The sequence below is a fragment of the Ruditapes philippinarum genome, unplaced genomic scaffold (genome assembly GCF_026571515.1).
Source record: "Ruditapes philippinarum isolate M1 unplaced genomic scaffold, ASM2657151v2 ctg2618_1_1_1_1, whole genome shotgun sequence".
Taxonomy (NCBI): Eukaryota; Metazoa; Mollusca; class Bivalvia; order Venerida; family Veneridae; genus Ruditapes; species Ruditapes philippinarum.
The window spans coordinates 141,027-165,632 of record NW_026856738.1 but is presented as its reverse complement, the minus strand read 5'-3'; the positions used below and the strand labels follow the sequence as shown (position 1 = coordinate 165,632).

The window sequence follows — 24,606 nt, the reverse complement described above, 5'->3', positions numbered from 1 at the left end:
ACCCTCAATATATCATGAAGCTGCTGTACATAGGTTTTCTCTGTCTCTATTAACTCATTTAGCACATGTCTATAAATAGAATAAAACAAGTTGTGAAAAATGGGGAAAAAAAGCCTTTGAAACATCCAGGGCTTAGAGCAAAACTGGTCCATCTTTTATATAGAAATAGAGGCAGATAGATCAGTTTCACTCTAAACCCTCAACATTCTAAGCAGAATTTTTAAAAGGATACAAAAATAACTGAGAAATGTCAGATGAAAAGACCCAATTATGGAGAATAACGTTGCACCTTAGTACAGTCGATCTATTTGTGTAACAATACTACACCATCTTTCTAGAATGATAGTAAGACCACAAATTATCACATAACGATGCTTGTTTTTAATATTTTCATCTTTAATTTTCTTTCTATTACACACGTTAAATATAATTACAAACCAACAAATGGGGACTTTCCTGCTGACTGGCTTCATAATATGGTGTAATAGTTCAAGACTAAAATACTTTATTAATTATTCAACATTTACATCTAAAGATTTAGTATATTACATACTGTCTTTTTTCTTGTAAACTCTCCAGCATTTGTTCGGAGAAAGAACTTGACCCAGAGGTTGTTGTAGAGGTTGATGCAAGAGAATTACGTGCCCCGTCCGTGCTGTCAACCGTGGACATGCTACTACACGTACTTGTTGATCCATAATGTGTGGTACGAGGCTGTGGTTGGGGAGGTCCAATGTCTACCCGAGAGTGTGGCTGGGGTGGTCCTACATCAACACGTATCTGTAACAAAAACTTACAATTTTAAAAACATAATACAAAAACAAGAGCCCTTGGAAGGTCCAGATACTTGACTTTCTTCAATGCTTGATCAGGAAAAAACTCAGGCAAGAATCATAATTCTGTCAAAATACATGTCAGAGTTACGGGTCTTGGATATTGCATGCAGTTATGATCCCATGTGTTAAATTTAGTCATCATTTCAAAAATAATCTCTATTTGTTTAATTAAGGTTAATAAAGGAATTGTTTCTCTTTTTCATATCGAAGTGCCTGTGCTATGACACAGTTCAAAATTGATATTAGTAACTTATTATTGTAAAAATAATAGTGTCAAATGAAAATTTTGCACAAATTCTAACTTTCACAAAGAAATGCGTAATTTACCCTTGCAGATTTTTCCACAGAAGGAACTGCAGGTGCCCCTTTTTTAGTAGTATCTTTACTATCTTTCCTGTGTCGATCTCTGTGACCTCCTTTCTTCCTCAGGTCATACTCTGGTACCGTTGTTTGACCTCTAGAGGAGGAAGTGACTAGATCAGGCTGCGCTGGATGATGTACAGGTTGGGCTCGAGCCTGTGTCTGAAGGTCAGCTTTCCTCTTACTACACATTGATTGAACATCTTCTATCTTTTTCAAAGTCTTCTGGACTGTTGCCTATAATTTCAAATAACCTTCATTTATTTGATTTACTTATGAATTTTTACTTATTATTTTTTATTTTTTTATTTATTACTTATTATTTATTTGTATTTTTTTTTTTTTTTTTTTTTTTTTTGGGGGGGGGGGGGGGGATTGTTAAAGTCAATTCTCGCAACTTTCTATATTCATTGACAGACATGCTTAAGAAATAGTTGGAGCAGAAGTAAAATATTCCACTTTTAAATGCTTTTTCTGTCTACAAGAAGTACATCGTAACAAAAATATAGATTTTGTACAGTACAAAAAGAACCCATACTTTTTAAAGATAAAATCATGCCATCCTATAAATACACAGTTTGGCAGGATAAATATTAAAATGCCATATCATCTGAAATCCCACATGAAATCATCTATATATTATAGAGATATGACATCTGAGCAAACATCTGAATAATTTATACATTATAATGTCATTATCCTTTTAAACTGATTAATTCTGACTACAGCCTATTTCATGATATTCACTGTTAAGTTAATATTTTAATATAGCTCAACTTTACCCCAAGATACAGTTAACAAAATAAACATTATCATGAATTGCAGACTTACTGGTATTGGTTAATATATGAAAATATAAAATTAATGTCACTAATAGTAAAAGGTAACTGAGAAGTTAAATATTTCTTTTGAAGCTCAAATTTGCACTTTTAAGGACAATTGAAATCACTTAAGATTTTCAAATGCTCAAAAATGGTGTTCATAGATTGGAATAATCTACTCTCTCCAATGGTCATGACTACCTCATTCATATATTAAACATGACTTTTATAATAGTATGGAACTGAAACAAGAGCAGCCGATGAAGCAGTGCTTGACTAATTGACTTGCTTGCCTCTTAAGACAAGCTAAATTTATATGGCATGGCTGAGTGGTTAACACATTGGACTAGTAATCTAATAATTATTAGCTACATGGATTCAAAAACCTATAAGGGGCAAATCATTATTTCTTTGAGCATGAAACTTTAAATTCATTGCTCAGTACTTGTTGGTTCCAGGAACAGATTCAAAAGTGTTGCTATAAGCTTATTACTTCCTAAACAATCAAACAAAAAATAAAGTCTGTGTAAAGCAAGAGGAGAAATTTAGAAATGATCAACAATAAGAGTTATGGACCTTGAACAGTGATCTACAATAATGATCCTTGAGATTTAAGAGTCTACAGTTAATAATTTAAATGAAATGAATATACACTCAAAACCTCATGACTGTCATGCCAATACAAGTATCTTCATTGACACTGGAGTGAGAAGAATAAATGATAAATGTGTTTGCTCTACTACAATCAAACAATTCATTACAGAAAACGTTTGATCAAATTACTGAGGATTACATGATAAAGTACTGAGCTTGTACATGTAATTTAAACCTGTAGATAAACATTCTCCCACTGCTTTTTTACATAAATTTTGAAAATAACATAATAAACATAATAATTATGTACTGAGTACTCTTCCTACAAAACTAGAATGGATTACAAACACTTTATTTACCCTTGTATCCGATGTGATAACACTGTCAAACAGTTGTCTGAATTCTTTAGGATTGTTTAATTTAAGATCCTTGGATGTGACAACAAATTTATCTATATCTTCAATAGCTTGACGAATACTCTCTGGGGTGTTACAATTCTCTAACTGGCTTGTTAGCATGTCCATTCCATTAGAACACCACTTATTAGCCTGAAATTAAAGAAACAACATTTATATAGAAATTAAACATATTATTCACAAGCAGAATACTCTTAAAAACTTGAAAGGATAAAAATTACTATTACAACACCACTTAAAGGCTTAAATAGGTCATTTTTTTGGTTGGGTTTTAAGTTGCCACACAGTATAGGTCATATGGCAACTTTACTGGTGGAGGAATACCCAAGGTGCCCTTTCAAATTGCATTATTTCAGGCACGAACAGTGCACCATGTGGAACCACCAACATGCTGTAAGTTAGCTGGATAGATTTGAACAAATCAAAAGGCCCTATTGGGATTCCAACACAAAGCAGTGAACCATTTGGCCACAGACACACCTTAATAGGTTAATCATAAAAAGAACACCTTTTTGAGGCTTGAAATAGGTTAAATATAAATGGAACATCTTTTATATGCTTAAATTGGGTAAATTTCAAATAAACTCCCTCCAAATGGCTCGAAATAGGCAGGTCAATTACAAGAAAAACATTAAAATTAAATTATAGGCTTAAATATGTAAATTAATTTATTATAAATAGAACACATATGTTTAAAATATGTACATCAATTACATAGAGAACACACCTAATAAAGGCTTATAATATGTCAACTTTAAACATATAACCACTACTTAAAGTCTTAAAACATGTAATTGTCTGATAAAACACTATTTGTAAGACTGTAATATATAATCTTTAACTTGTAAAAAAACTGAACACCTCTGACATTAAATTTTATTAGCTTTAAATTGAAAATTTTCCCATGGAAAATCTATTTTTCTCAAAACAAGATATTTTGCTCAAAAACACCTTAAATCTACAATGAATTATAACTTTTCAAATTTACTTAGTAAAACTTTTAAAACACTCGAGTGTGATCAAATTATTTTTTTACACAATCCAAATGTTAATGTGGTCTTGCATAATTCAACAAGATAGCAACATCAAGTTTTGGAGAAAACCTATCATTTCAATAATCAATAAGTACCGGTAAGTCTTTTATAGATCTTTAAATAGAAAAAGGTAGTCCACTTATTAAGAAATCATATATTTTGTATTGGATGTTAAGAGATGATGCATAATATTTCAAGGAAGAATTTAAGATTTTAATGAAACAAGAAAGTCACATGTCTAAATTAATGAAAATAATAACAGATCTTTTTTACATTTTCAAATCTAATAAATGAAGGACAGATTTTGTCTATTTCATTATAACTTATATTGAAAACAGCTGAGGCAAATTTTACAGGTTTTGAAAACCTTAAAACCAGATCTGACATACAGATCATAAAAACAGATTATATTTTTTTTTTGCATGTTTTTATCTTAAATTTTGCATATTTAATGTCAAAATTATAATCACACACACTCAGATGTTACATATTTCTCAATAATTTTAACAGTATCAAAATGTTCTGCTTTTATAATTTCACCAACCTTTTATCATTACAGTTTGTCATACAATATGTAACAACCAGAACCAACACATGTATGAGTCACATTAAGTTTTATCATAAATTAATTTCAATAAAAAACCAAAATATTACATCTCATCATTTTGACATTATAACATGATGCAACAAAAGAATAACAGTTTGCACACAAGAAGTCATCACAACAGATCAGTGTACTATAGTCAATAGGGAATTGCAAAGTTTGCATATTAAATTATATTCAGGTGCTTAGTTTTACAATTTATAATCTTCAAATACTCTTTTACTATGAAGTATACCAAATAGAACATAAGTTACACTGACTCAGTTCTCATATTCTATACTTTTATGCTTGGAAAATGGTTCATACTTTTATGTTTGGAAAACAGTTAATACTTTTATGTTTGGAAAACAGTCAATACTTTTATGTTTGGAAAACAGTTTATACTTTTATGTTAGGAAACATTTAATACTTTTATGTTTGGAAAGCGGTTAACATTTTTATATTATTTAAATAATTATACACTGATCCCTGGTGAAAGCCTAGTTTTCATAACTGCTGTAAGTCTTGCCCCAATATATGTAAGACATGATGGTTAATGCCGATTTCCTTTAAATATTTTATGTAAACTTTTTGGTATTTGGTGTTCAAATCCCATATCAACAAATTGTATAATGAATCTCTGAAATTAAAACAAACCTTTTCAATTCTCTCGTGCAGATCATGTGACTTGTTCAATATCTCTCTGCGGCGTCTCAGAAGTTGCCGATATTGTTCGCACATTCTCTGTAACTCTATACATTTTGGTCGTATACTATCTACAGCGTAATGGTCATCCATGATATACTGATCGCCGTCTGCTCGCATTTTATCTCCTTGTTCTATCTCTTGCTGTAATGAGAAAATAATAAAATACTTATATACAGTTAAAAAAATAAATCTAATTACGCATATTTATTTCACATTATTTAAATAAACCCTCACCATGCTAAAAATTTTAAATATTTTAAATATTTCAACCATTCAATATAGATAATACAACGGCTTTAAGGGAAATTTTCAAAAACTTAACATACACAGGAACCGACAGTGAATCAAAGGCATGGAGCCCGGCATGCATGCACAACCATGTGGTATGACCAGGTAGCAAAATTTTTTTAATTTGTTACAGAAATACCTTGTAAATTGAATGGACCATTCACAATTCAAGGCAGGGCAAAAACCATCAGAAAACCAAAAACCATCAAACAAATATGTCAGGTTAAGTCATTAAGAGATTTGAGATAGTGTAAAAAGTAATTCTAGAAAAAAAATAATATACAGAATAATTTATATAATATTAAGACTTTACTTTATATATAGTATGTATTTTTTTTTTTCTAGAATTCCTTTTTACACTATCCCAACACTGTGTCGAGTCCCTGTGGTATGTCCCATCATATTCAGCTTCATCAAATATTGACCAATCATAAATATTGGCATCTAAGACTTGTGAATTCTTATCACATTAGCATCAGTCTTAAAGAACAGTGTACTTTACCTCAAATTCTTGTATCAATTATCCAAAACAAGGTTTTCACTAAATAACAGTCCTCCCATAGTAAAAAAAAATAAATTTCAAGTCGTATAAATGGCGACTTAATGCCATTATGACTTTATCCCTTGTGTGAAATGTCATACAACAAAGGTATGATATATATTATACTTTATCTATATAGTATAGCCTTTATTTAACCTTATTATAATTATATATCAATCTAAATCGGTCTTTAATTACATTAGTCACTTATCAAAATCCAATCAGTATTATAATACAATTATGATTCATTTTAATCAGAGTGACAGATATTATAATATGTTTATAGCTTTTGAGACCTTTTGAAAAGAGCTGGTCTCCAGGTGTAACAAAGATGATAACATTAAAAATATAGGTTATATTTTAAGCGAGTCATTGAGTGAATTGAATTAAAACAAAAATACTGACACAGTCACAGGCCTTGCTTTCTGGTTGAGTTTTTTTTTTCAAATTAGCCAAATTTGTATGATTTTCTGCTTTCATTAATAAGAAATTATGTCAAGATGGGATAAAATGGACAAGAAATTCTGTAGCTAGCTATTTAAAATTAAAATTTCTGTAGCCAAATTAATAAAATTTTAGCAAATAGGTAAAATGGCAGAGTGACCCTTGGACAGAAAATACTACATGATGTCAGAAAATCATCTTGGACTCATCTGTTAAGTATATAACTCTAATAGTGAACTTATATATTGTATGAAGTATAATTAGTTTAAGTCTATAACATTTATACTAGTTTAAAGTATCAGACCTTAACATAATACCAGCATCTGTCTTTAGATATGACCAGTTTTAACTTCAGTATGCATTAGACTGGTAACCAGACCTGATTTTAATGGTTACCACTTAAATTTCTTCTGATTGCACTGGGAACCACTCAAATTTCTAGTGGTGGATTTGCATCAGTTTGGTAACCAATGAAATTTCTAGTGATTGTACTAGCATCAGTCTGGAAACCACTCAAACTTCTAGTGATTGTGTACTAGCATCAGTCTGGAAACCACTCAAATTTCTAGTGATTGTGTACTAGCATCAGTATGGGAACCACTCAAAATTCTAGTGATTGTGTACTAGCATCAGTATGGGAACAACTCAAACTTCTAGTGTTTATACTAGCATCAGTATGGGAACCACTGAAATTTCTAGTGATTATACTAGCATCAGTATGGAAACCACTGAAATTTCTAGTGATTGTGTACTAGCATCAGTATGGGAACCACTGAAATTTCTAGTGATTATACTAGCATCAGTCTGGGAACCACTCAAATTTCTAGTGATTGTGTACTAGCATCAGTCTGGAAACCACTCAAATTTCTAGTGATTGTGTACTAGCATCAGTATGGGAACCACTGAAATTTCTAGTGATTATACTAGCATCAGTATGGGAACCACTCAAACTTCTAGTGTTTATACTAGCATCAGTCTGGAAACCACTCAAATTTCTAGTGATTGTGTACTAGCATCAGTATGGGAACCACTGAAATTTCTAGTGATTATACTAGCATCAGTATGGAAACCACTCAAATTTCTAGTGATTGTGTACTAGCATCAGTCTGGAAACCACTCAAATTTCTAGTGATTGTGTACTAGCATCAGTCTGGAAACCACTCAAATTTCTAGTGATTGTGTACTAGCATCAGTATGGGAACCACTGAAATTTCTAGTGATTGTGTACTAGCATCAGTCTGGAAACCACTCAAATTTCTAGTGATTGTGTACTAGCATCAGTCTGGAAACCACTCAAATTTCTAGTGATTGTGTACTAGCATCAGTCTGGAAACCACTCAAATTTCTAGTGATTGTGTACTAGCATCAGTCTGGAAACCACTCAAATTTCTAGTGATTGTGTACCAGCATCAGTCTGGTAACCACTCAAATTTCTAGTGATTGTGTACCAGCATCAGTCTGGTAACCACTCAAATTTCTAGTGATTGTGTACTAGCATCAGTCTGGAAACCACTCAAATTTCTAGTGATTGTGTACTAGCATCAGTCTGGAAACTGTGATTATACTAGCATCAGTGTGGGAACCACTCAATTTTCTAGAGATAGTGCAATTGCATCAGTCTGGGAACAACTTAAATAGCACTGAATATTAGGGTAAACAACTGCAAATATAAATATTTAAACAAGAGGTAGTTGTCATAATTGTAATTTAAATATTTCAAAAGCCCTTTATCATAAAGTCAGAACAAAAAACCATTTGATATGGTGACACATTTATTAGATGATAAATGAAATGTTCATTATAATCGGATAATTTTATGCAAGATAAATTTAGAAACTGCCATAGTCCCCACGATTGTCTTAAATATTTACATCCCTGTGCATGAATCAAAGGCTTAGATATGAAATGAAAAATGAAAATATGATGATCAATTGAATGTGCATTTACCAAACAAAATGAGCATTCCATCTGCGTAATTACAGGGTGCCACCAAAATGGTTTACCCATTTATTCTGGTTGTTTATCTACAAATGATGTAACCTTTTCATTTTGATTATCGGTAATCAAATGGTCAGTGACATAAAAACCAGGGCAATAATGTAGACTAGTGATTCAGAAACTAATGACTAACATAAAACGTTACAAAGCACAAATATGTAAACATTTTTGTCTCATCTTTCATTAATGACTTCATAAAACACATTAAGTTACAAAGTAAATTTAGGTCTTCCATTCATTTTTCGGGTGAAGGGTGAATTATATTTCTGATATCATATCATGTCTTCCTTCACACCAATGCAAGTGAAATCAATACTTGTAAATAAACATATTATAAAAATTTTAAACTTAACATCACCTAAAAGAGCATCATATATAATCTACCTCAAAGATTCTAACTTCTAACTCAACTCCCTATATTTGGACAAAAGTGAGATAAATAACTCATGATCATAATATTCACATTGTCTCAGCTCAAACATTATCACAAGTGTCACAGGGTGAGAAAAATGTGCAGCCTGACCAGACCTTGCAATACCGTACCACGGCTCTACCCACTGAGCTATCTGGGCGCTTACACATCTTCTCCCCTAAATAGTGAACAGTTCTGAACCATGACACAAGGATAGATAGATGGTAATACGTAACTTTAAGGTCACTGACTAATGTTTATCTTTATAGAAGAACAACAACAGTAACTAATGACTGGAGCTGCAGGCATTAAGAAGGACACAACATAACAAATGACCACCATAATACACATTATAACCCTGAAAACTGCTGGTGGCAAAGACTTGCATTTGTCACCAGTAAACACAAGTACAATCTCAACACAGACTTGGAAAAATTACTTTTATTTTTCCCTTATATTTTATATAAAATGCACAAAGTCGATTCCAAATCATTAAGAATTAACCCAACAACACAAGTACCCATTATCAGCTCAACTTTACAAATACAGTGGGAAGAAGCATTCATATTGACTTTCAGGTGCTCAGAGTTATGCTAAAATGGCAGTTTTAAATTTCATTGCAGAATATATTATATAATCCCTTTTCCTGATGGAACTGAAAGTTATTAGCCTTTACCACCGTTATAGAAAGCCAGGCCTGCCTGCACATCTGTACAGTCTAAGATCTAAGAGGCTCTTAACCTACTTGAAATTTTTGTCTTGGTGTTCCAAAAATTGATAATGGATAGTTTCAACGATAGAAAATTTGGACAAAATAGAGAGAAATAAAGAATCCCTAAAGAACGCACAAAACAACAAAATTTTAAATGTTGCAGGCCTGGTTTGTCATGGGCGGTAATGGAAAATGCAAGTTACTGTCCATGACCCCTAGCACAGACTTCAGCAGTATTCAACATTTAATGATGGTAATGGTGAAATTTCGAATTTAGAAACATCCGCAGACAAGTCCTTTTAAGAATTTCAGCAGGGTCCAGTTAAAGAGACCCGACAGATACATGTACAGATAGATGCATTTTTAAGAAGATACAGTTTGAAACTTGATTCATTATTCATTACTGGTACATATAAAAGACTTGCCACTTCACAAAAGTTTAAATTGATTACTTCTTAATTCATTGTTATGCTGTTGTTTTTCCTTTCTTTCATTTTCTGTTTCCATTTGATTTCATTGCGAAATACTATACATTTTTTCTTAATTTCTATTTGTCAACATTAATAAAAGATATATCATATATTGTTGTTGTTTTTTCTCATTTTCCATTTATCAACATTTCTAAATAATATGATAAATTGATAATTAAATGCTTTTCTTTGAAGACACTCACTCAACAGTTAACATATTTTTGTTTAATGGAAAGAGAAGACAGCAATATTGTGAACAGTACTTTATATACAAGAAAAAATTACAAAACACACTTAACAATTTTCATCAGCAAGATATGAGACAGGTATTTGAAGTGACAGATACTGTTTAATATAGGTATATAGACTAAAAGGATATAATACAAACTGACCAACACATCTACCTTAAAAAAAACAATCAACCAAAAACAAACATTAAAGAGGAATTATATATAAAATTAGTCCAGAATGTGGAGCAATGTGCCCACCAAGTTTCAAAAACCTAGGCTTATTCCTTTTAAAGTTATGGGTTACAATTCCAGTACTACCAAGTGTCCCTGTGACCTTGACCTTTGACCTAAAAATCAATTGAGGTTATCTGGCAACGACCAGGCCTCATTTCTAAATATAAAGACAGAATTACTAACAACTAAAAAGCTTATTGGACTGGGCATCAATTTCTCGCTGAACTATTAGCTGACACCGATGTGGCTAATTAGCTAACAGACGGAGACAGATGGACCCACACAATACCATAATATAACCAAGGTTACCTTTAAGCATTAAAAAACACAAGAAATGAAAGTATATTCAAATCGAAAATGACATATTTATAAAATTACTTTAAAATCATCTTTCCTTGATTACTGTGAGAAATATCATACATATACACATTATTCATTATAATATTACGTTATAAATTGACAATCCTTTCATCTGAGGTTCTTAAATGAACCAGAAATTGAAAGAAAAAAAAGCTATTAAATTTGTTATTAAACTAAACACAAGTAAACATAGCTACCTTTCATATTCAAGATTCTATATCCATATAAACTTCACATGAACTGTTTTATCAATAGTAAATTCCCCGATACAGATCATTCAAATATAAAATGTCATTTTGAACATCATTAACCGATTTCACCATGAACAATTTCTCTTAGTTTTATATTATACGCACGATAATATTCTATATTTTCTCCCTCAAAAAAATGTAAATCCAATCGCAATTTTTATCCCGATTTATACTTAAAAACTTGAATGATAAAATCAGATTTTCCATACACAAAGACACCGTTCAATATCCATTTTTATCTGAACTCAATCACTTTAGTATACACCATTCCCAATCCTTAATACGTACTTGAATCTACGATATAGATTAAAATAGTTAAAAGCGTCTGTATATTTTTGTCGTTCATTGTCAGGTTCAGTCTCGACTCGGACGAGTAAATTTTCAACGATCCTTTTTTTTCTCAACAGGTAACTAAAAAACTGTTTTGCTCTTTTCGCTGTGGTTAATTAAATAATGTATCACGGTATTCTTGAATCATCAGGTTGTACCGCAAACCGCTAACATAGCAACTTTATGAACTTAAAATATGAATCTGATGGTATAAAGACTAAAAACATTAAATATTTTATATAAATATAACATTTATTATAATTATGGCAAAAACTAACCAACCCAATTTAAATCATTTTTTATCTAAAGTACAGTATTATGATTATATGAAATACTGATTTAAATCAGGCAAACAATAAGTGATTGTCAGGTCTTTTAAATCTTATTGTGTAGGCTGCTTTAAATACAAATGTAAAGGGTTATAATTTAAATTTTACACTTATTTTCAATAATATAATTCATTTCAGCACAGCATTTCATTATATTTCTCACTGCACACAAGATTTTAAAGAATAATAACACAAGATAACATATCTGATCCCCAGATAATTTGGTTGTCAGCGAAGCTCAAAGTTTAAAACTGTCAGAAAACAGGAAACTGCAAAACCTTTTAACTTTAGAAAAGAAAATAATCTTTAAACACTATCGTAAACTAACACCTGTCTTGAACTTTAAAATTTATACAAGTTTTATACATGTAATAATCTAAATTTTAAGAAATTAATTTTTAATTTTAACTTTAGTTTATGCCCTTTGCACATATTTAATTTGTAAAAACCATATAATGTAGAAGTTTGAGACAGACATGCACATGGGACATTGCTACTTTGGAAAACAGTTGTTTTGAAAAGGGTAAAATTGTGACCTATAATTTATAATCAATTTAAATTCTAGCCTCTCATATGGGACGTCCTTGGCCGAGTCACTGAGGTTAAGGTTGTTGACTTTAAACCACTTGCCCCTCACCATTGTGGGTTCGAATCCTGACAGGGACTTTTGATTCTTTCATGTGAGGAAGCTATCCAGCTAGCTTACGGAACGTCGGTGGTTCTACTCAGGTGCCTCTGTTCGTGCCTGAAATAATGCACGGAAGGGCACCTGAGGTCTTCCTCCACCAGCAAAGCTGGAACGTCGCCATATGATCTATAATATGTTGGTGTGACGTAAAACCCAATTAAACAAACAAACAAACTAGCCTCTAGTTTATGTTTGTAATTTTTCAAGTTCAATCCACAACCACAATTAAAAATTTTGAAATTTTCCCTAGAAATGATAAATGGTATTGTCCAGATTGAACGATGGACAAGTCTATAATTTCACATATTTAGTATGAAAAAGATATTATGGTACGAGCTGTGCTATTTTGGTCTTTCTTTAAGGATTCCATTTTTCTCTAATTTTTAATTCAATTCAACCTCACCAATTGTAAATGCAAATTACACAAACAAGCATAGTGATGTGCTTCAATTTGACAATTTGATCGGCTACAATTTGATCGGCTACAATTTGATCGGCTACAATTTGATCATCGTAATGCAAAAATCATCAAGACATGCAGTGATTTGATGACAAAGTTTTTTAAACATGAAAATGGAGCATAATTACCTTTTTGACGACAAACTTTAACATTTTGATCAATGACCGTTGTTACACTTTAATGCTGCTGTCAAACACAATACAAAATGCACAAAGTTCATATCCTCCTTCACTGATTTTAACAACTGCTTTTGGTGCAATCATTCATTATTAAGTTTTTAAGCACTTCTTTGCTCAATTTTCACAATCAAAACATTAAATAGTATATAAAAATTTCATTTGATGACAATTTAAAGTTATTTTACTATTGGAGGCAGCTGTATAATTTTTTTTCCAGTTAATAACAGAAAGAAATTATTTCCCCTAGGAATTTATTTTATTGTAACAGGGTAACAGCACACAATTACTGGTAACCAGAAGTTTAAAACTCTCAGTTGAACATTGAAACATGCAAATTTTATGCCTTGTGAAGTACAAGTTAAATTAGAATATTTTCCATTTTCTGATCCACTTGTAAAGATTTCCAGCATGAATTCACTCTAACTGCACCATGCAGGATAAATGAATATATATTCCAATGTGAATTTCAAATAATATCATTTATTTTTCCATTTGGAAAAATTTCCAGTATGAATGTATTATCCAAATTTGATCAACGTGTATTTCAAGCAATCTTTTATCAATGAAATCGCACTGTGTATATTATGCTTTTTCATTTAAAACACCAGGAAAAGCAAAGATATCCGATAATGAGTTTATTTTTAATGTGTACCTCGGTAACAGCTCGCGACTTTATATCAGAATAAATGCATTGATCAGATTTCAGTTGACAACAGTCTATATATAGCACAATTACAAACTTTCATAATAGCCGATCATTAACTCTCTAATCATTTCACTGATCTTAACAATATTCCAGTCAACTGATAAAATCTTAAATTGTCATGCTATTATTTCATTTAATAATGTCTATAACTCATACTGAATAAATCACTTTGAAAACTTTCTTGTCAATAATTAACATCTTTACAATTTTCAATTCAAAAGATTTGTAAATTGATCCAAACTTATTCTCTCCCAGACTTGTTCTGACTTAGAAAACTAGAATAATTTCCTCTTTAAAAATTCTGTTTAAAAAAAAAACCCTCAAAATTAGAAACTGGTTTGTCACACTGTCCTCTATCCTAAAGAAAATGGGCCAGAGTCTTAAAATCCCCAAAAGTTTAATACACAAGACCTATCTATGAGTAAACAATGAGGAAATTAAATATCCTCACTAAGTCTTATTCCTGAAAGTTTTATGTGACAAGTTTCCTAATTCTCAAATTCTTAAAAATCAATTTTAAGCAGCTTCTGAAATATTCAAATCGATTCTCTTCCATATTGTATTATACCTTAAAAAACAAGAAGTAATTGTTCACTTTATCAATTTTTCAACATTCACATTTTCAATTTCCATTTTCTATAAATTTTTATCACTATATTCAAAATCCTGACTGACATGAGTGATTTCCAAACACATCTAATTCAAAATAGAATAGAATTTAGATGAAGATTCCATTAAGGTAAATTCCAAATTTTTTCTTTTAATTTTTCAAATTCATTTGCACATGGTATCACTTTTTTTCATTATTCAAAAGTTCACACTGGTGTCAGTAATGATATAAAAATCTAGGTTAAAGTTGTCAATGGTAATAATCAATGTAGGAGATGACAGTTTCTTGTATTGAGGCTGTCAATGTATTACGACCTTACTTCACACCTGAGGGGACAACCCCCTCTTGTCACATTTCCGGTTTAACTTTTATTTTATTTCATTATATTCAAATTGTACAAATCATTGACTCCTTTTCAATTGTGGGATTGGCCAGCATGGACAATCAGCATAAATTAAATTTTATATTCTTAACAGTTCAATAAAAATTTGAAGTCAAGGCTGCAACGCTTTAACCATGGAAAAAGTTTCTTTTTATAAAAATGGGTTCAGAACAATTAAAAGTGTTTCAAGGTTCTTTACATAATATTTTCCTTTTATTTGCAATTTCCTGCAGAAATCTTTACTCAGTGAAAATCAAACATTACAACACATTTAAGATTGATACTTGACAATACTTTGCTAATATATAATACCCCATTCAAATAATGGTTAGAATTTACAGTACTTCGTCCAAATAATTTATAATATGCATAATTATATACATGTATTTGCAATCAAAACTTTCATCATGTTTTATTTTGAATCATTTTTCTTTTGAACTGTTTTTCATTTGTGATATTTCATCATTGCTAATGCATTTGTATATTGTAAATACCTCATCCATCTGTTTCATTTATTGGTTTTGGCAATTAGTACAGTTGAATTGAAGTGAATTAGTATTTTGTATGGAAGTCAAAATACTTGTTACTTTGTTTACATTTCGCTGCAGTTTTTATGCCAAATCATTTCACATGTTATCGTTACTTTCTTCAGGTAACAGGCATTGAACTTTTTCTAAAACCATTATTCAAACATTATAAAATTATATTCACCCTTTCTTATTATATATAAAGAAGCAAATATTTGTTTCTGAGGCATAATGTGCCTTTAAACATTATAAAATTCATGTTTCCCCTTTCTAAAGTAAATATTTATTTCATTCTGAGAGGCAAAATGTGCCTTTAAAAAGTAAAAACAATACAAAAATAGGACAAGATAGTAAACTCCTATGCTCCAAACAAGAAATGATATCATTAATGCTGAAGGCACGTACAACTCAAACAATTTCTTCATGATGAAATATGATTATGTTCCCAAGTAGCCAAAGGGAGGAGCTGTGATATATATTATAATATATTATTTCACTATTAACGCACGTTTGTCATACAGTTAACAACCTAATTTCATATAGTTTTAACTCAAATCTGCATATTTTGCATAATGAATCTCTTATAATAAGTCTGAAATTATCAATTGATAATTTAAAAGATTTTAAGGTGGATTGGTCTACATAATATTAAATACATTTTCAAATATTGAATAAAAAACAATAGAAATGTATCATTTGGACAACTTCAACAGTCCTTATGAAATATTCTTTAAAAAAAATATCTGAGAATATATCTGATAAAGTTGTAAGTGATTTTGTATGAATATTTAATTATATGATGAATAATAATATTTTGTTCCAAAACACTTTATTTAGCATCTGCTATATAAATGTATGTCAAATTGGAACTTGCAAACAACATTCAAATATAATTATTTCATGGTTTGTTTAAATACTATCATCATTATTAATTGTATTACAGACCTTCCATTATAGACCAATTCCCTATTAATGTTAATTATGCAATAAATTAAGCAGTCAGCATCAAACTTTAATGATATAGACTGACCTTAATTACTGACCAATGATAACATGTACGTAATAATGATTTTTAATTCTAATATGTAAACAGTAAAAAAATTAATAAATAAACAGTTAAAAAGTATAATACATACTTTAATAAACCAAAATATAAACTTTCCAACATTTTTTAAATCGAGTGTTCAAATAATTTTCACTACCCGATCATTATAATTACTGCAATACTATTTCCAAGCAAATTGCAAAAGTACATGCATACATACTTTTACCCGTTACACAATAATTATGTGAATTGGTAATTAAGGAACAAATGTAACAGAATGCAAATGAAATGTTGAAATGTAAAGTAAGAGTAAACAATAAGAAAAAGCTGCGAGTATGAGTGAACACTGGGGCTTACATATCTATGTCCGAGCATTCCATTAAAACATTCTTCTATATTATATCATTACACGCTATAGCTTTTTACCACATTGTAACATGAACTAATAGGATGTGTAACATACTATATGGATGGTAACGGCATGTCATTATGGCACAAAGCCTGTGATATATATATATAGCATGGTGTGTACAAGTATGTACGTTACAACATTAGTGTAATATATTACAATAGAAAGGTCATATATTACAATAGAAAGGTCGTACAACATTGTGACAGCCATGATATTAAGAAACAAATGATCATGTCAAACTTCAACGATTAATTGCGGAGTCTTTACTGGACTTTATTAATTATCTTTCCCACTATCTCACTCCTTTATAAACTAAAAATTATTAAACCATATACATATTATGCTTAACTTCACCTTCACTCCGAATTTATTAATAAACAAGACAGTAATACAAAATGGGCAAGAAAAAACTCAAAACTTAAGTGTGTTTAAGTCCTGTCAGGTTTTCCTTTAATTTTACACTCATTCCTCTGTACTGGTTGGTTCTGGGAACAAATTTGAGCATCATGCCTATAAGCTATTAGCTTCCAACACAATACTAAATATGACTTTTTCATTTAAAAAAAACAATAAGTAAAAGTCAAAAATATAAGATTTCTAAGTATATCAATTCTCCAAAGAAAAGTTAAGATATACATAACACAATTGCTTAATCTGCAAATTGTATTAATTAAACATGTATTGAGAAAATTTAATGCAAATTCATCAATTATCATCAATATAATCAAAACTTCACTTCTTCTTAGTCTTATATCATTGAATTCATAAAGTGAAAATATAATATTTTCTACATATTATCTAGTATATAATTTTACCTAAAAATCATGGTTTAAAAATCAGTTTCCTTTCTGTCTTTCCATTCCATTATTTCATATACTCAAAATGAATCAAACTACCATAATTACTGTTTATAAATTACCAGCAGACAGGCATTATAAAACCTTTTGCATCAAAAACCAGTCAACCCTCAAAGTCCATTGACTTTTTTTATTTATGACCTTATATCCATTTCAAATTTTCATTGGCATCATATAAAATATATTCAATAAAAACAGACTAGTATATTGAACACCTATGAAAGAAGTTCTTTCATGGTCTGAAGTATATAATGGGCTAAAATCAATTGACAATAAAAGAAGTCATCTATTATTTACAATTGATCATAAAATTAAAATGGGTGATAAACCGCCAAATACATTAAAACCAGTGTGTTGAACAGCCTTGGGTTAAGCTAATTTTAACACATAAAAAAAGCAATTTACCGTATCTGAAATCGACAAAAAATATTGAATTGATATTGAGAAAACAACAAATCAAATTTTCTCTTGACTTAAATTTATGTTTTTGTGTGTTCATTTGCTTTGTTTAAGTCATTATTGTTTGTTTTTTTGTTGTTGTTTCTTTGTTGTTGTTGTTTTTGTGGGTGGGTGGGGGGGGGGGGGGGTGATGGATGGGAACATTGGTGTGTAACTATAAGAGTTTAACATTATTAACTTTTTAGACTGAATTTTTCAGAACAAGTCTGACCTTAAATCCTTTTGATCTCTAAAGCAATAATGACACTGGCTTTAATATAATGCAACCATTGCACCATTATAGATAAGACCACCTGATGCACATGCAATTACCTGCACTGTCTGATTGTGTAAGCATTTGTTTATTATTGTTTGAATTTTAGTACTTTGAATTGTCTGTAATTATTCCAGGCAATTTGGCAAGTCATTCCTTCAATTTTGAATTCTGCTTATAATAATGTTTAACAGAGAATGCTGTTGAAATTTAATATTTCTCTTGGTTTTAAATAAGTATGTTTTCATTTTCTTCAGTTCAAACTTGTACTGTAATGTATTGATTTTACCATTTCATGATGAATATTTATATAAAGTACATCAATAGATTTGCTGTCAGTTTATGAAACTGTACTCCGAAATTCTTAAATTTCCTTTCCTTACATATATTAATGAAAACATTTTGCTAAAGAGATCACTTCAAAAGGTAGATAACATATTGCTTACATTGTTTAATTATAAATAAGCTAATAATCTAATATATAAAGCTTGACAAAGAGATGCAGCAAAAAAATCAATCTGTCCATATGTTACTTATTATATACAATGTATAATTATACATGTTGACCATCATGAAATATCTCCCTTAGGAAAACTTTAATTAAGTGCAATTATGCATTGGAAAATAGGGAAGAAATAATGAACCAGCAGTGCCCCTTATAATGCTTACAATAAGTTACAGAAAGAAGATATTTCTCCATATGTAATAAGTTATTCTATAACTCAATCAAATCATTACTGTCATAAATTTTTCTCAAAATACAGACCGAGATAAATCATATAATCATTTTCTTGAGAGAAAAAAACAACAACAATACCTTTTAATTTAAATAATTTATTATGTGACAATTAATCATAAGATATTGAATTTAATTTATTAATCACAATTTCAGACACTTGGTGGGCCTTTTTTTTTTTAAATTTTCTTTTGATTTATTTATTCATTTCAAGCTCAAAAGGGATTGAAACTCTGCTGAGTTATCCACCTTCATGACAACAAGAACTATATTAAAGTCCTTAAACTGCTCACCTGAATGAAAACATCTTAATTTTGGGCAAATGACAGTATTTTTATTAGCTATATAATTATGGAGTATGGTATAAATAAAATACACAAGTTAGCAACATTATAACAATATGGTCAGGCAAGCTACAATGTATAACATTATGTGCTCCAGTGAGCTAAATTTACTAAAAATAAAAAAAATGCTCAGGGAGTTACAAACTACATGCTCAAATGAACTATAAAAGAATTGTGGTCTGACAAGTAATCGAGCCAAAGTTTTTTTTTTATTTCGGTCAGCTAAAATATTCAAAGCATATGATAATAAATCATAAGTGCTTCTTTACAAATATTGTTTAACATTTCTAATACAGATAACAATGTGTATTAAATATTTATAATTTTTGTAACTCACTTATTATTTCATTCCATTCTATTCCATCAATATAAATCAAACTTTTCAATGGGCTCCATATTAAAGTAGCAATGTACAATTTTTTTTTTCGATTCAAAAACCAATCACCACTGCTGGTTAAATTCAATAAACCTAGAAAAAAAATTTGTTTCATGGTTAAATATTTGAGGTGAATTTATATCCCTCGGCCATTGGTATTGACAAGCCACATTAAATGTTTAATAGCAGCTTTAATGATCAAATGTTAAGTTGCGAGCTGGTGCAGCAATAAAATGTATGTTTATCTGTCTTACAAGATGTTCCTCCTAAACTACTGTAACATAATGCAGCTTTAACTTTGATCAAGTTTTCATTACATAATTCTTACAAACATTTCGCAGTTAGTTTAAACAAATTTATTTTAGTTCGATTGTGTTGGAAGCTGTGTAATGAAACACTCTTGAATCTGTTCCTGGAACCAACCAGTACTTAGCAATGAATTTAAAGTTTCTTGCTCAAGGAAACAATGGCTTGCCCCTGACAGGGTTTGAACCTACGCGGTCAGTAATCCTTAGATTACTAGCCCGACATGTTAAACACTCGGCCAAGCCACCCATTTCAGGGGTGCACATTCCTATGTAACATATTAATGAACCTGAATCAACTCCCGTTACAACACTACCCCTTCACCCCAATCCTGGGAATAGCGGTGAAAACAATCGATGCAAGATTTTACCTTATGCATTTCTGGTCAATATGGTGGTTTTTCTTATAGTTGAAATTCAAATATTCATCACTATTAACTCATTATATATGTGAATATAATTATGCATATCCTTAATTAGAAAATGCAAATTGAATATACATCAAAATGAATAAAAGTTACGGGTGATTATCATATTGCTTGCAAAAGAAAACATAATTTTTACGACAAACTGAATACATTACTAAATAAGGACTTAATTCAATGAAAAATTCCGCTCATGAATTCAAGACAGCATGACCCAATCAAAATCATTCTTCAATTAAAAGACATTGTCACATTGCCAAATCCCATCTTCACTATGGTATCCTACAAACTTTAATTGTTTAGTTGTCATGGATATAGTTTTGTTAATAATTTAATGTTTATTCTCACACGATATCATTTGTTAACATTGTAACTTCAACTGTCTTAGCAAACAAAGCCTAAAGCTGATTATTCTTCATGATTAAATTCTTTCTATTTTAGAAATTCATCCAAACATAAGACATCCTAAATCCTTCTTTTATATCTGGGGATAAAAGTAGAATAAAATGAATGCATTCATACCATTTATTATAATGCCCAGGCCACTTTATATATAACATAACCCAAGTGAATTTTTGTGTGCACATTAAGTGACAATATATTGATCAGGAAAGATGTTTGTTTGATTGGGTTTTACGTCACAACGACACAGTAAAGGTCATATAGCAATTCCAGCTTTACTGGTGGAGGAAGACCTCAGGTGCCCTTCCGTGCATTATTTCAGGCATGAACGGGCACCTGAGTAGAACCACCGACGTTCCGTCAGCTAGCTGGATAGCTTCCTCACATGAAAAAATCCAAAGTCCCTGTCTGGATTCGAACCCACAGCAGTGAGGGGCAAGTGGTTTGAAGTCAACGACCTTAACCACTCGGCCACGGACGCTCCATCAGGAAAGATGCTTTGCACATTAAATGTATATGACAATTATAGACTTCTTACCATCCATATACAATTGTATAGCAAGATCAGCTTAAGGACGTTTTCGGGAGTTTTCATATAGACATATAGGCAAAATTAAAACTGTTCTATAGAATTTCTTTAACAGTGAAGTAATTTTTAGCTGTTGCTTCTGATATGAAAGAAATTACAGCTGTGAGAGGGCAAATGACAAATGAGCCGCATCACGACAAAAACAACTGGGTTTGCTACCAGCATGGATCCAGACCAGCCTGCGCATCCACGCAGTCTGATCAGGATCCATGCTGTTCGCTTACCAACTCTATTACAAGTAGAGAAACTGATAGCGAACAGCATGGATCCTGATCAGACTGCGCGGATGCGGAGACTGGTCTGGGTCCATGCTGGTCGCAAACCCATTATGTTGGTTTTGTCGTTGTCGGTTCAAATACTTAACAAAAGAACTATACAACAAGAGTTTGATCACTGTAAGGTGCCTAAAATAATGCTAAAAGAGAAATTAATTTTGCTTGAAGTACAACCGCTAATATTTGCAAAACGACAGATTAACAGAATCTAACCTTCATAAATGTAATAAATATAGAAATAAGGATTATAATTAATAATATATGATTTATACCTGGGTACATAATTATTCTTGTCACAAATTATATACTCAAAACTGATTGAACAAAAAAAAACCTAATTTTAACATAACGCATTGTGATGTATTTATAAATACAAAGAATAATGAACTTTCAAATGGGCAAGTCACTTTAATTGTTGAATCATAAATTGAAAAGGAGAGCATGTCATTAATTATTCTATTTTCTATTGTAAAGGCAGTGCATCATTTATATAACTTCCCAGCAAGTGCGATAATAAAGCTGTCGGATTTTTGCCGAAAGAACATCAATTATTGCATAAATTTGTTCAACAATGTAAAAGTTAATTCAATTTACAAGGAAATAATACATTATCATTTAGAAAAAACAATATAAAACATAATAAGAGACATGGAGGTATTATTTCTTTATCATAATAAACATATTTATGTACTATTTTTCTTTTAAAATATTTGAACAAATTAATAAGAAAATCAAAGTGCATTAAACACAAAAGAAGAGTTTCATATATCAGATATTCATATTTCTAGATTTATACGATCAGGATGTTTTATAAAATTAAATTACCTGCTATTTTTCTCAAAGATACAGCCATTTTGTCCATATATATTTAATATCCCTATACAAATCTAACACTTTAAATCCAATGCCCCAAACTGCGACTATTGCACTAACTTCTTTCTATATAAATATTCCATTGATTCCCAATTTTGTCCAATTATCATAAATGCTGTTGTGTTTATAGCAGTCAATTATCTATCCTAGCGTATCTAATCTATTTCCTTCATTACCACAAATGTATAAATCTATAAACACCGAGCATTGACTTTTTGTCCTGAAACCAACATCCTATCTCTATATTAATAAATTACGACAATTCTACATTTATTCGTTAGCCTCTATAAGCACATGACCAAAATTCCGATATAAAATTAACAAAATAACGATCAAATTTGTAACGCTGAAGCGTAAAATTTGAATTTCATGTTTTAACATGAGCGTAAATAGGAAAAATTTAAACATTTAATCTTTTATGTAAACTGAATGACAACGAACATTAAATATTTTGAATGATATGAAAACGTAGGCTTACGTTTTTTATTTTACGTTTTTAGTTTTTCGTTTTTTGTGTGTTTTTTTTGTTGTTGTTTTTTTCTACTACAAAGGATAGTGTTTCTTAGATCATCCTCTAATTAGGATTAATTATACTGCCCTAAAATGATTAATGCAATTTTAAGATAAAAGTAAAGTAGAAATATAAACATGGTCTCGCTGCATTAAAAAATGTGTTTTACAAACCATGTTGAATACATACATAATTTAAACAGTGCATCTTATATGTCACAGAATTAACTTGTGACCTTAAACAAATTCTTAAACATTTGTCAAATCGGTTAATACATATCTTGGTTTACGTTAAAATTGCAATTCTTGCCATAAATCTGTAAAATTCATACAGTTTAAGGATTTAAATATGCGTGAAATCTCTGTCATTTTAAATCTAAATTTTCTACAAAATTTAAGTTCCCATAAATAATGATTATCTCTCAGCTATATATCTCTCATGCAATTTTTTGGAGTGATTACATTACTGTGCAAAAAAAGAAGAAGAATTATTTCACAATTTCCAAAATATAAATTACAATACAGTCAAACCCTTATAGAAAGAACAATACCAGAACATAAATTAGAGCTGGTCTTTACTAGATGAGAGATTAAGGGCTTGTACTAACGCTAAATTTCTAAAATGGAGTCATCTATACTTAAATGATTTATGATTGAAGTAATTATTTACCTATCATGTGCGATTAAATATGCTGCTTTTGCTACATTTTATCACCATATTTTACTGCAAGACTTTTACTGCAACACAGTTGAATACTATTTTTTTGTATATTTTGACTTCGAAGGGGTGATAATAAAACATTTTCCCATATAATTTAGCTGAGGTGGGTCAGGCAGGCTTACAAGGATTGGCTGGTATATTGTGTCACAGGTTTTTCTATAACCAGAAAGGTTTTCTCAAATCAATCTGTTATCTGTATGATTCTCAATAAAAGACCTTCCAGTACCATTGGAACTTCCAAGTTTTTTTTTATACTTTCCAGTTAATGGGTTCTTCAAATATTAACCTGATAAAAATTGATCTATTGATCAGACAGTGTCAATTATCTCACAATAGACAGAAACAATGAATTGATTTTACATCAAAACTACTTGATATGTGTTCCTATTCTAATGGAAGCTTGACAAGCTATGACACCTCTGTGGGTAGTATTTTTATATTTTCTGCAAACCAATCACTACATTGATTTTTTGGGGTTCATAGCATATTACAGTCTTCATATTTTGCAATAAAAAATACAG

The 24,606-nt window shown here is 30.5% G+C and overlaps 1 protein-coding gene across 1 annotated transcript in view; it reads right to left on the bottom strand.

The window, feature by feature from the left end:
* Window positions 1-2: 2 nt before the first annotated feature.
* Window positions 3-24,606, bottom strand: part of LOC132747555 (guanine nucleotide exchange factor DBS-like) — a gene marked incomplete at its 3' end in the record, with an annotated part of 72,617 nt that continues 48,013 nt past the window's right edge. Inside the window, 5 exon segments of the mRNA XM_060736965.1 lie at window positions 3-69; window positions 554-780; window positions 1,164-1,433; window positions 2,971-3,159; window positions 5,302-5,493. Coding sequence (XP_060592948.1) covers window positions 3-69; window positions 554-780; window positions 1,164-1,433; window positions 2,971-3,159; window positions 5,302-5,493 — 945 coding nt within the window.